At 31.6% G+C, this 12,403-nt stretch overlaps 2 protein-coding genes across 4 annotated transcripts; one reads left to right on the top strand and one right to left on the bottom strand.

Annotated features, from left to right (window-relative positions):
• Positions 1-145: 145 nt before the first annotated feature.
• LOC140444013 (uncharacterized) lies at positions 146-5,390 on the top strand. Of its 2 annotated transcripts, none has more exons than XM_072535591.1 (4): positions 146-425; positions 479-610; positions 667-783; positions 3,812-5,390. In XM_072535591.1, exons 1-4 carry the CDS (start codon positions 317-319, stop codon positions 4,462-4,464), a joined length of 1,011 nt encoding a protein of 336 aa, XP_072391692.1. In that variant the 5' UTR covers positions 146-316; the 3' UTR covers positions 4,465-5,390. The 2 variants fall into 2 exon arrangements, with proteins under 2 accessions (XP_072391692.1, XP_072391701.1); XM_072535600.1 differs by having other exon boundaries at positions 148-416.
• A 654-nt stretch (positions 5,391-6,044) lies between these two features.
• LOC140443863 (uncharacterized) lies at positions 6,045-12,007 on the bottom strand. Of its 2 annotated transcripts, none has more exons than XM_072535358.1 (2): positions 11,193-12,007; positions 6,045-10,061 (listed from the first exon to the last, which is right to left on the bottom strand). In XM_072535358.1, the coding sequence occupies exons 1-2, from the start codon at positions 11,422-11,424 to the stop codon at positions 8,995-8,997; spliced, it is 1,299 nt and encodes a 432-aa protein (XP_072391459.1). In that variant the 5' UTR covers positions 11,425-12,007; the 3' UTR covers positions 6,045-8,994. The 2 variants fall into 2 exon arrangements, with proteins under 2 accessions (XP_072391459.1, XP_072391467.1); XM_072535366.1 differs by having other exon boundaries at positions 10,982-11,336.
• Positions 12,008-12,403: the final 396 nt, after the last annotated feature.

Genomic DNA, 12,403 nt, shown 5'->3' with positions numbered 1-12,403 from the left:
AGCTCGAAACCTGTGACGGATCTCGGTCACTCTCGGTATAATACATACGAATGATCATCATTCGAATGTTAATCCGATTTTCCGATTATGTATATCGTTCCGGTACAAAGAATCCGATTTTTAAAATCATGCGATGCGATTATTATCTATGCACAAGCACAACCACAACCTAACGCCAACCAACGCTAAAAACCTAACCCAATAATAAATTTACAGTTTTTACAAAGAATATATACGCCTATATTTTTTGGTTTTTATCACCCAGAATATATGTTTTAATGGTTTACAATAGTTGTAGCCAGTTTATTTGTTAGCTATGGAATCTAACATAATAATTAAAGACGAGCCTGCTGAATGTGGCCAAAGATACATAGATAATCAGCTAGCCATTGGGGAGTCGAAGGATGGTATAAAAGGTAACTCAGGTACGACAAATATTAAAACTAAGCAATGTGATATAATTTCTATTTTCTCTTAGCTAGGGTAGTAAAAGCTGAAATTGAGGAAGAGTTTGTTGAAGGTGGTCCAAGATATTTAGAGACTCGGGTATCTACCTCCACCTCCCTTGATCTGAGAGACTTAAAGAATGAACCAGATGAGTATAACTCAGGTAAGATATAAAATACCACTAAAAAAGGTATCTAATTCATAATTTTTTTATTATAGATAGGAGAGTAAAAGCTGAAATTAAGGAAGAGTTTGTTGAAGGAGATCCAAGATATATAGAGAATCAGCTACCCCCATCTCTTGATCTGGGAGACTTTAAAAATGAGTATACCTCAGGTAAGATAAATAATAAAATATTACTTGGCAACTAATTTTATATCTTTTGTTTATTCTATGGTTACTTATCAATACATTCAAGGGTTTTCATATTTTAAAAGCTCTGTTTTTTCTTTTTGTTATGGTTATACATGATATCACAGTTTTAGCAAAGAAGATAGACGCTTATAGAAGACCAGTTCAAATGGGCGATTTGGTTACGGTTTAAGAGGGTGGCTGCATAAACTCACAGCGTGGTGCCGTGGCCGTCGGCTTAAAACTATCATGAAAATTTCATAATGAAATATGTAGTTAGGGGGAAGTGGGAAAGGAGTATGAACAGGTAACTTTGCATCTACGCCTAAACAAATTTCGATGCCATTGATTTGCAAACTGTCTTTTTTTTTTGTTTTTTCACAATAAAATCTTTATTTTAAATATATTAAATTGTTAAATTTTTAATTTTAAAACTTAAAAATGTATGATATTTACAATATTCAAAGTATTTATTTTTTTAATTGTATAACTTTGAATTAAAAATTGGTTTGTTCCAACCTAACGAAAAACTGTCACATAACTTTTTATTATACCGTTTTTCTGCCCAGAAATTAACGAAACATTTTTAAAAAATTTCAATTGAAAAAAAAAGTATTCAATGAAACTTTTTACTAAATTATGAAATTTTCCATTTCGCCAAAACTTCCATTTCATCCAAAATTTTTCAATAACAACAAAAAGCATTCCTGATTTATTTTTGAAATAACAAAATAAACTTTAACAGTACATTTTAATGAATAGTACCTATATGTGAAAGTTTTTACGCTGTATGGGTACTATTTAATCTTGTTTTAAAATAACAACTAATAGTATCTAAAACATAATTTTCACAATGAATGAATATTGGTGAAATTATTACAATATAGTCTTAAACTGATTTATACTTAAGATTTGTACATATTTCAATTAAAAATTTGAATTATAATAATTTTTCTAAAAAGATTAATTTATTAAAAGTTAAAATAATATTATTTTCTTTAAACAATTTTATAAAACGCAAAAATTTAATCCTATTCTACGACCACGCGGCATCTACATATAAAAATATCTAAAGTTGCATTTATTGCCCCACTCTTTCATATTTTAGAAGCAAACCGCTCCTTAGTGGTACCACGTGAACACGTGCGTTCCACTCGTCCCACTTTTCTTTATCTATGTCACATCTTTTGCTATGCTCAAAAATAACAGTGAAAAATTCTTCTATAAGCGTCTATATTCTTTGGTTTTAGTGTGGTAATTGCTGTCTTAGTATGATCATAGAATATAGACGCTTATAGAAGAATTGTTCACTGTTATTTTTGAAAGTTAGCAAAAAGTGAGTCGAGTGGAACGCACGTGTTGCAGGTGGTACCACTAAGGAGCGGTCATGTCAGCTGTGGCTCTACTATTGCTTCTAAAATATGAAAGAGTGGGGCAATAAATGCAACTTTAGATATTTTTATATATGGTCGTAGAATAGGATTAAATTTTTGCGTTTTATAAAATTTTTTAAAGAAAATAATGTTATTTTAGCTTTTAATAAATTAATCTTTTTAGAAAAATTATTATGATTCAAATTTTTCACCAACATTCATTCATTGTGAAAATTATGTTTTAGATACTACTAGTTGTTATTTTAAAACAAGATTAAAATATATATTACAAGATTAAATATATTATAATACATACAGCGTAAAAAATTTCACATATACTATTCATTAAAAGGTACTGTTAAAATTTATTTTGTTATTTCAAAAATAAATCAGGAATGCTTTTTGTTGTTATTAAAAAATTATGGATGAAATGGAAGTTTGGAAGTTTTGGCGAAATGGAAAATTTCATAATTTAGTAAAAAGTTTCATTGAATACTTTTTTTTTCAATTGAAATTTTTTAAAAATGTTTCGTTAATTTCTGGGCAGAAAAACGGTATAATAAAAAGTTATGTGACGGTTTTTCGTTGTGTTGGAACAAACCAATTTTTAATTCAAAGTTATACAATTAAAAAAATAAATACTTTGAATATTGTAAATATCATACATTTTTTAGTTTTAAAATTAAAAATTTAACAATTTAATAAAGATTTTATTGTGAAAAAACAAAAAAAAAGACAGTTTGCAAATCAATGGCATCGAAATTTGTTTAGGCGTAGATGCAAAGTTACCCGTTCATACGCCTTTCCCACTTCCCCCTAACTACATATTTCATTATGAAATTTTCATGATAGTTTTAAGCCGACGGCCACGGCACCACGCTGTGAGTTTATGCAGCCACCCTCTTAAACCATAACCAAATCGACCATTTGAACTGCTCTTCTATAAGCGTCTATATTCTTTGGTATGATGTTTTTATTTGTTTACTGGGACACAAACCACTTATGTTTACTAAGTCTGGGCAACTATTTTGTCTTACACATCCTTGCATGCAATATGCCAGCCCTGGACAAATTTGGGTTAAAGGTCCAATTTGCTGATAAATAGTAGTTCCAATGACCTTTGGGACTGTAATTTTTCACCTACGCTTTTGTTCAATATCACACATAAAGAGCTGGTAAAAAGTTTATCTAATCCTTTAAGTAAGATTAAAATAATAGATGAGTTGATTAAGTACAAGTTTAAGTATCCTTAAACAACAAATATACAAAATTAAAACAATTAAACTAAAAAGAGGATCTCTACCTACAAAATTTAGGAATATTACTAACTTAGATAAATTAAAAGTCTATTGATTATCAGATAAATTGAGAGTCTATGGATGTAAAACTCTTTGAAAATTTATATTAAAAAGCTCTGTTATAACTGCCAGTCCTATTGTACACCAAGATTTTCACTAGCCCCCTACACAAATCAGCAATCTCCTTAGCTCTTTTACAATTAAGCAGTGTAATCACTAAACAAATTTATATAATTCACTACTTCTGCTGTCTTAAATTGTATTATGCCCTAATTTGATTATTGCATTCATTTTCACTTACACTGAAATCGGTATTTATATTATAGTCGGTTTGTATTTTAGGATATCTCCAAGATGAACACAAAATGGAAATTATGGAGACACTAATTGAAGATTCATATATTGAAGAAAATTATACAAGTCAACACTCCAAAGGAAAAACATTAAATAAAAATATTCAAGTTGCGACTGGCGAAAAACCTTATGAGTGTGAAATTTGTTTAAAGCAATTTAGTCAAGCACGTTATTTGAAAACACATTTGAGACTGCACACTGGAGAAAAACTTTACACGTGTGAAATTTGTTTTAAGCAATTTAATGTTGCAGGTAATTTGAAAACACATTTGAGAGTGCACACTGGAGAAAAATCTTACAAGTGTGAAATTTGTTTAAAGCAATTTAGTCATTCAGGTAATTTGAAAACACATTTGAGAGTGCACACTGGAGAAAAATCTTACAAGTGTGAAATTTGTTTTAAGCAGTTTGCTCGTGCAATTTCTTTGAAAGCACATTTGAAAACACATACTGGAGAAAAATCTTACAAGTGTGATATTTGTTTTAAGCAATTTAGTGGAGTAGATAAATTAAAAACACATTCGAGAGTGCACAGCGCAGAAAAATCTTACAAGTGTGAAATTTGCTCTAAGCAATTTGGTCAACCAGGTAATTTGAAAACACATTTGAGAGTACACTGGAGAAAAATCTTACAAGTGTGAAATTTGTTTTAAGCAGTTTTCTCATGCAATTTCTTTGAAAACACATACTGGAGAAAAATCTTACAAGTGTGAAATTTGTTTTAAGCAATTTAGTCGAGAAGATAATTTGAAAACACATTTGAGAGTGCACACTGGAGAAAAATCTTAAAAGTGTGAAATTTGTTTTAAGCAGTTTTCTCGTGCAGTTTCTTTGAGAACACATACTGGAGAAAAATCTTACAAATGTGAAATTTGTTTTAAGCAATTTATTCTAGCAAGTCATTTGAAAACACATTTGAGAGTGCACACTGGAGAAAAATCTTAAAAGTGTGAAATTTGTTTTAAGCATTTAAGTTGAGAAGTTCAGTTCAAAAAACGTCTGAAAGTGGACAGTAAGGAAAAACAAATGTGATATTTTGTTTGTAAGCAGTTTTCTTTCTAAGTATTTAATATGAAACTTTAAATGAGATTACACTCTGAAGAAATTTCTTTTAAATAATTTGACGTAGACTATGATTTGAAACGTGAGTACTCTAAACAGAAACATATTAGTAAATGACAAAATAATTGATCTACGCTACTGTATAAATGAAACCTTAGGTTTCAAACAAAAAGTCAAATGTAGAATAATACTGGCTAGAAACCAGTTTCAGAGGATGAGACAGTTTTTCATCACCCGAAATTTGATGTAATTGTCATCGCCAACCTACATTTGAGGCGGCGCCTAAAGAAGAAATTTGGAGGTTGGTGTAGTATTATATAAATCAAACAGATGGAGTTCAGAACATTCAATCTCTGAAGTGGAGTCAATAGGCAATAGCCCGAAAGCTATTTTGTAATAGGTATCGGTAAATGTAGTATTATATAATGTCAAATAATGATAAATATATGTATAAACTATTGTAAATTGATTTAGTGGAAAATAAATAATAAGTTTTCGAATTTTATTTATACAGTTTTAGCATTGCGTACTACAAAGATATATTCAAGGCCAGAATCGCTCATCGTCGGAGAGAGTGGGCGGGGTTTTTTAAACATATCGAAACTATATCGTATCTTAAAAAGCCTATAGCCTCTGACTCTTTACAGGGCCTGCATCGGAGTATCCTTCAGCCCCTATAATGTTTTTCTTCCTACCTTCTTGTAAATCCGCGAGGGCGAAATCACGACCTATTCGAACTAGTAGACCAGTATGCCTCAAATTCGCTCGGACAGCTAAATCTCCTTTAAACACAGGGGATATTTCAGTGGTGACAGTGCTAAGCATCCCTTAGCTTCAATCCTATAGTGGTGACAGTGCTAAGCATCCCTTAGCTCTCAATCGTAGACTTATTACAGCTTCCATCGTATTTTATTACAGATTCCAATCCTATTTTATTAGATCATTCGCATAAGCTTAAATAAAAGCGTAGGTGGAACGTAAATTCCTAAAGCACTCACACAACAAACAACTTTTCGTCAACGTTAAATATGCGAGTTCCATTAATATTATTCTCTTCAACAATTTTTTTCAGAAGGTCGAAAAAGACGTAAACATTCCTTTTATTGAATCCTATTGCGCGCATCATGGACGTTGCTTGAGGTTCTCTCAGTGAGCTTATGTCCTTATGACGAGCTTTGAAAGCATAAAACCACTTCTTTCCTACCATTTCAGATTCTTTATTAAAATTATGTGGTATTTGATTTCTTTAGATGATCTTAAATGCAAGCCGTCAAACATCATTGATCGTGAGGTCAAACATCTCCAGTTTTAAAATGTGATCAACTCCTTCTCCACTGCTGTTGGTAACACTGTCCAGGCCAAAAGCCTTCGTTTCTTCATTTGTCTTGACATTGGTTCCCTTAAGGTGACGGAGCAAGACTTAGGGACTAATCCCATGTCTCCATTACGAAATTTCTGAAAAGCTCGGCTCATGTCGTCCTCATTCCAAGTCCCATACTTTCCTTTGGGCATCTAAAACACACAAGAACGGCGTGTTATTTATTGTTTCCTTCTTTCTTCTCTATCACTCGTATTTTTTCGCATCATTTTGCAATATGGATTGTGTTTTTGTCCGTATTAGGACAAAAATGAAGAATGAAAAGTGAGAAATAAAGTATAAAGTGTGAAGAATGAACATAATATGTTGTTTGAGGACTCTTTTGTATGAATGATTGTTTAAGGTCACATACTTCTGCATTGCCGCTTTTTGTATTTAGTCGAGGTACTTTCTGTTTCTGGACTGTTTTTTAGCTTTATACGGAATGCAGCAGATAAAAATGATGATCGCTATTACAATCTTTTCCTGGATAAGTCTTAAAATCCTTAACAAAACACTCCTAGTCCAGCCGTCAGAGATTTGACCTCTAAAAATCATACGAACAAGCTGAATTTTGCTAAGAATTTCAATTCTGAGATCCCAAAAAACATGCAATAAAATTTACCATTTATACCCCAAAACTTTCCCCTAAAACACCTTCTCGTAAGGAAGGGGGAAACAGAAAATCAGGCGGCCACTTTGAAAAAGACGTTTAGATTAGCAAAGTCAAATAATGATAGGTACAAATGTCCTCTAAAGCTAGGAATGCCCTCAGTGTACACAAGCAAATAATGGCACAATGCTTTCTCTTCTTACAGCCTCTGGATGTGACTTTTTTGGAAGAGGGCCTACAAGTAATGTGACATGTACAATGAATTATGAGAAATTTTGGACAGATGGAATTATTCTAAGACGATTTAACATAAAAAGAAAGGCAACTCAAAGAAGTAACAATGATGTTATTCTTGATCCGTCTTTTTCATATTCTTATTATGTGATAGTACAGAAAGTAATGAACTAAAAAATTACATTACATTACATGTTTATAAGATCCAAAAATATGGTAAAAATTACACCATACGAGATTGCAGGACAATTCAACAAAGCTTATTCCAAAGTAGCAAGCTTAGACAAGGGAATCTCTGGCTTCAAGACCACAGGAATTTTTCCCATGAACCCTGCTATATTTTCAGAAGATTTTGTTACCGTGGATGAAGATCAGATTCAACTTGATGAACAAGCAAGTTTGGCTGCTGTTGCTTAATCTCAACAGCTAGTATGTATTTATAAAAATGTAAACATTTTTATAAAATAAAAGTTGTGTTTCTTAGTCCTTTATTGATGTGTGTATTTCTACATGTTAAGGGTGATTCATTTAGAGGTACTTTTTCAACAAGAAAAAACAATGAAAAAAATAAATTTTATTTGAAAATATTTATTATCATACAAAAGAACCATTCTTTACAATTACTTCTTAAAGATAATTTCTTTTAAATGTTGGCCATGACTACAATTAAGTTGGTTCATTCTGAAGTTCCAATTCCTGATGACTCGTTCCAGCATTTCGATTGGTATTTCACCAATGACTCGAGTAATATTGGCCTCCAATGCCTCAATCGTATCTGGTTTATTCAGGTAGACTTTGGACTTTAGGTAGCGTCAAAATTCACTGGTCCAAAGTGTGAAATAATTTGTTCACCAAATCGTTCTCGCAGTAAAGCCATGCTTTCATTTCAATTTCAGGTACCAAATAGTCCGTTCTCCATTCACAGTAACATTCTGGCTGGCCTCTGTTTTAAAGAAATACGGACCAACGATTCCACCAGCCCATAAACCACACCAAACAGTTGTTTTTTCCAGGGTGTAATGGCAACTCTCGAACTTCTTTGGGTTGTTCATTACCCCAAATAGGGGCATTTTGTTTATTAACGTACCCATTAAGCCAAAAATGGGCCTCATCTGAAAACAAAATTTTTCTTGAAAACAGTGGATCTTCTGAAAGCTTATCACGAGCCCATCGACTGAAACGGTTACGACTTCGGAAGGTCGGTCGGCTTCAACTCATGCACTAATTGAATTTTGTATGCTTTTAAATCAAGATCCTTACGTAAAATACGCCAAGTTGTTGCATATGACAAGCCAAGCTGTTGAGAACGGTGAAGAATCGATTCATTATTTTTGAGTACACTATCCGTTACAGCCGCTATATTTTCTTTAGTACGTGCTGAATGTGGTCTATTTGGTCGCGTATTATCCAATAATGAAAACTGGGTTTCAAACTTACTAAGTGTAAAACGAATTGTACGTTCGGTAGGCCGATTATGTGGACCATAAATTGCTCTAAGCTCACGAAACACATTCCTCACAGAACTCCTATTTTCAAAATACAACTTAATAATTTCTAGACGCAGTGCCGGGTTGTCTTTCCATCATGAAATGTCAAACAATACTGAACAAAAGCGAAATGTCAGTTTGACAGTAGGTATTCATGCATGATATCCAATCAAATCCCCACCAAAAAAAGTACCTCTAAATGAATCACCCTTTATTTGGGCAACATGGAATGCAACCAATACCATGGCCCATATTTTTACATAGAATCTATTAATAAATTGTCCTACAGTTAAACTTTTCAGTATATCCACAACAAACACTTACATGGCATTACAATAGGTCATGTGGTTCGTGAGCATATCAAATACACCACAGATTACCTTCATTATAAGACACATTTAAAACACCTTCCACATTTCTATGGTTGTTCTCCAGTGTGTGATCTCATATGTTGTTTCAGAGCACTAGCTTGAGAAAAACTGTTAAAACAAATGTCACACTTGTAAGGTTTTTCTCCAGTATGCAATCTCAAATGTTTTTTTAAAGAACCGGATTGGCTAAATTGTTTAAAACAAATTTCACACTTGTAAAGTTTTTCCCCAGTGTGCACCCTCAGATGTCTTTTCAAATCACTTGCTTCACTAAATTGCTTAAGACAAATTTCACACTTATGAGGTTTTTCCCCAGTGTGCACTCTCAAATGTTTTTTCAAATCACTTCCTTCACAAAATTGCTTAAAACATATTTCACACTTATGAAGTTTTTCCCCAGTGTGCACTCTCAGATGTTTTTTCAAATCACTTGCTTCATGAAACTGCTTAAAACAAACTTCACAAGTATGAGCTTTTTCCCCAGTGTGCACTCTCAAATGTCTTGTCAAGTGACTGGATATAGTAAACTGCTTAAAACATACTTCACACTTGTAAGGTTGTTCTCCAGTGTGTGATCTCATATGTTGTTTCAGGGCACTGGCTTGAGAAAATGTGTGAAAACAAATATCACACTTGTAAGGTTTTTCTCCAGTGTGCAATCTCAAATGTGTTTTTAAGGAACCTGCTTGGCTAAATTGTTTACAACAAATTTCACATGTGTAAGGTTTTTCTCTAGTATGTGATCTCAAATGAATTTTCAAATTACTGGCTTGACTACATTGCTTAAAACAAATTTCACACTTGTAAGGTTTTTCCCCAGTGTGCACTCTCAAATGGTTTTTCAAATGATTTCCTTCACTGAATTGCTTAAAACAGATTTCACACTTGTAAGGTTTTTCCCCAGTGTGCAATTTCAAATGTTTTTTCAAATTACTTGCTTGAATAAATTGCTTAAAACAAATTTCGCACTTGTAAAGTCTTTGTCCAGTAGCAACTTTCATATTTTGATTTAATGTTTTTCCTTCAATGTGTGGACTAGTATAATTGCTGTCATAAGATGAATGTTCAAGTAGTGTCTCCATAATTTCCATTTTGTTCTCATTTTGGAGATAACCTAAAATACAAACTAACTATAATATACATATTTGAAAATAGGGGAAAATAAACACACAAACAAAGAAATGCAATATTTAAATTAAAGCATACTAAAATTTGAGACAGAAGAAGTATAGTAAATAATATAAATATATTTTAGGAGCCTGAGGTCTTTTATATGGGTACCTCATTAATATAAAAATCAATATTTTTTATTTATTTGACTGGAAACTCTCATAACAGTATATAAATATTATATAAATAAAAAGAGCTCATACAAATAGATACAAACTTAAAAACAACACCTAATTGGATAATTAACAAAATAAAAGATAATAATAGTAAATAATAAATTTACTTTTTGATATCACATACTGTTTTTTTCAGTTTACTACTTGATATGTTAATGATGTCAATATATGGATTTGTATTGAAGTACTGCAATATTATGTACATTTGCGCATTTTTACCATAATTTTTATTATAAAAAGTAGTGTAGAATGTATTTTCATTTCTAAATTGCCTAGAAAGTACACATAGATTAACAGCATGTAAAAGATCAGGACAGCTAAATTATTGACCTCCAATTAATTCGAATAAAAAACATGCATCATGCATTAATCTTGGAGATTTTAAAGTATCTAACCAATTTCAACTGTCTTAAAATCGTCAATTACGATCAATGAAATGGAGATGACTATCAACAATTATACATAAATTTCGAATACTACTGACCAGATAATTCCATATCTGAGTATTTAGCGGTAATCATTTTCCAGATGCCACAACCATAGAACATTCAAATCAATATCTAACATTGTATTAACTCTTCTAAAGAGTTTGAGATCATTTGCAACAATATTAAGGTATTTTTGTATTTTAATTTATTTGTAAAGGCATTAATAAATAAACAAAACAATAAGTGGAACAGCAACACACCAGAAGTTACCGTAATAATCACTGAGCAAGAGTTTCCAATTTGTCCTTTTTTAACACATCCTCAAAAAGTCCCTGATCCGCGAAGTTATAATTGTCTTTTTTAGGCCATTAATTTGTATTTAAAATCAAAATTATATTAGCTGGTAAAATATTTATTCCTATTTACACTACTTCTAAATAAGAGAGAAACACCAAGTAAATTATTACTAACTTTTTTCAGTTTTTTGGTTTTCGTCAAATGGGTTAAGTTTATTTACATATTCTATTTCAGTATTTTTAGGACATTCCTTTAAGTCTATGCAATCATATGAGAACTGTGTACTTTCCCTATTGGACTGCTTCTTAATTTCACATTTAAAGCCATCCAGAACAGCATCATCCAAGTCATTATACTCTATTTCTACTTTACATTTCCCTTCACTGATTCCTTGTTTTACTTCCATTTGATTACACTTGATTGTTGTATTTCAATAATAATTTTACACCCAAAAGTAAAATTGCTTATCATATTTATGATACACTCATGGTATAAAAGAATATAGACACATATGCGTCTACATTCTTTGATGATACCACAGTATATTGAAATTGAATGATTGGATGATACCTAACCTAACCACAGTATATTGCTTAAAAAGAATTCTTTTTAAGCAATATACCCAATCTGTGACCTAACACTGTTATCTATGCACCGAACAACGTGTGAGTTTTATGCAGTCGCCCTCTTCTCTTCAGGAGTGTTTTGATTTTTTGAAGTATAATAACCGTAACCAAATCGCCCATTTGAACTACTGTCACTGTCCTTCATGTGCATGTATGTGATGTGCCTGCCTAGCCTATAGGATTTTTTAAAAATGCGTACACGTCATAAAGTGACGTCACTTATATTTAAAATTTCCAGAACGTCAACGTTAGAATTCAAATTTTCCTAACACAGCTAATAATACGAAACCCATGCGGAACTGCTCGATCTCTCATAGGCGTCAACATGGTATAATAATCAGAAAAATGTAATCATCATTATATTGGGAATTCTAGAATTATATTGATTAAATAACCAAAAACATTTGTTATTATTAATAATATAAATTTTATGAAATAACTCTAAGTATAATATTCCACAAAATAATAATTTTAATTAAATATATTAGACAATTGTACGCAACTGATAAGGGAATACTTCAAATTTTTTGACAGTTCAGCCCGTGGTAAAATTATAAAGTGTTGCCGCTTTTTTAGAGTAAGAATTTTGTTTATGTTTTGATTTCTTACACAATTTAATCATAATATATTATATATTAATTAATTGTATTTATAAATACATTTTAAATTTAGATTAATAGCGTTAAAAACTAATTATGTGATTATTGTGATTGTGCTATGCCAAAACAACTAAATAGTCTGTAGAAAGCTGATAAGCTT

The sequence above is a fragment of the Diabrotica undecimpunctata genome, chromosome 1 (assembly GCF_040954645.1).
Source record: "Diabrotica undecimpunctata isolate CICGRU chromosome 1, icDiaUnde3, whole genome shotgun sequence".
Lineage (NCBI taxonomy): Eukaryota > Metazoa > Arthropoda > Insecta > Coleoptera > Chrysomelidae > Diabrotica > Diabrotica undecimpunctata.
The sequence above is the reverse complement of the archived record's forward strand: the minus strand, read 5'-3'. Positions and strand labels throughout refer to the sequence as shown.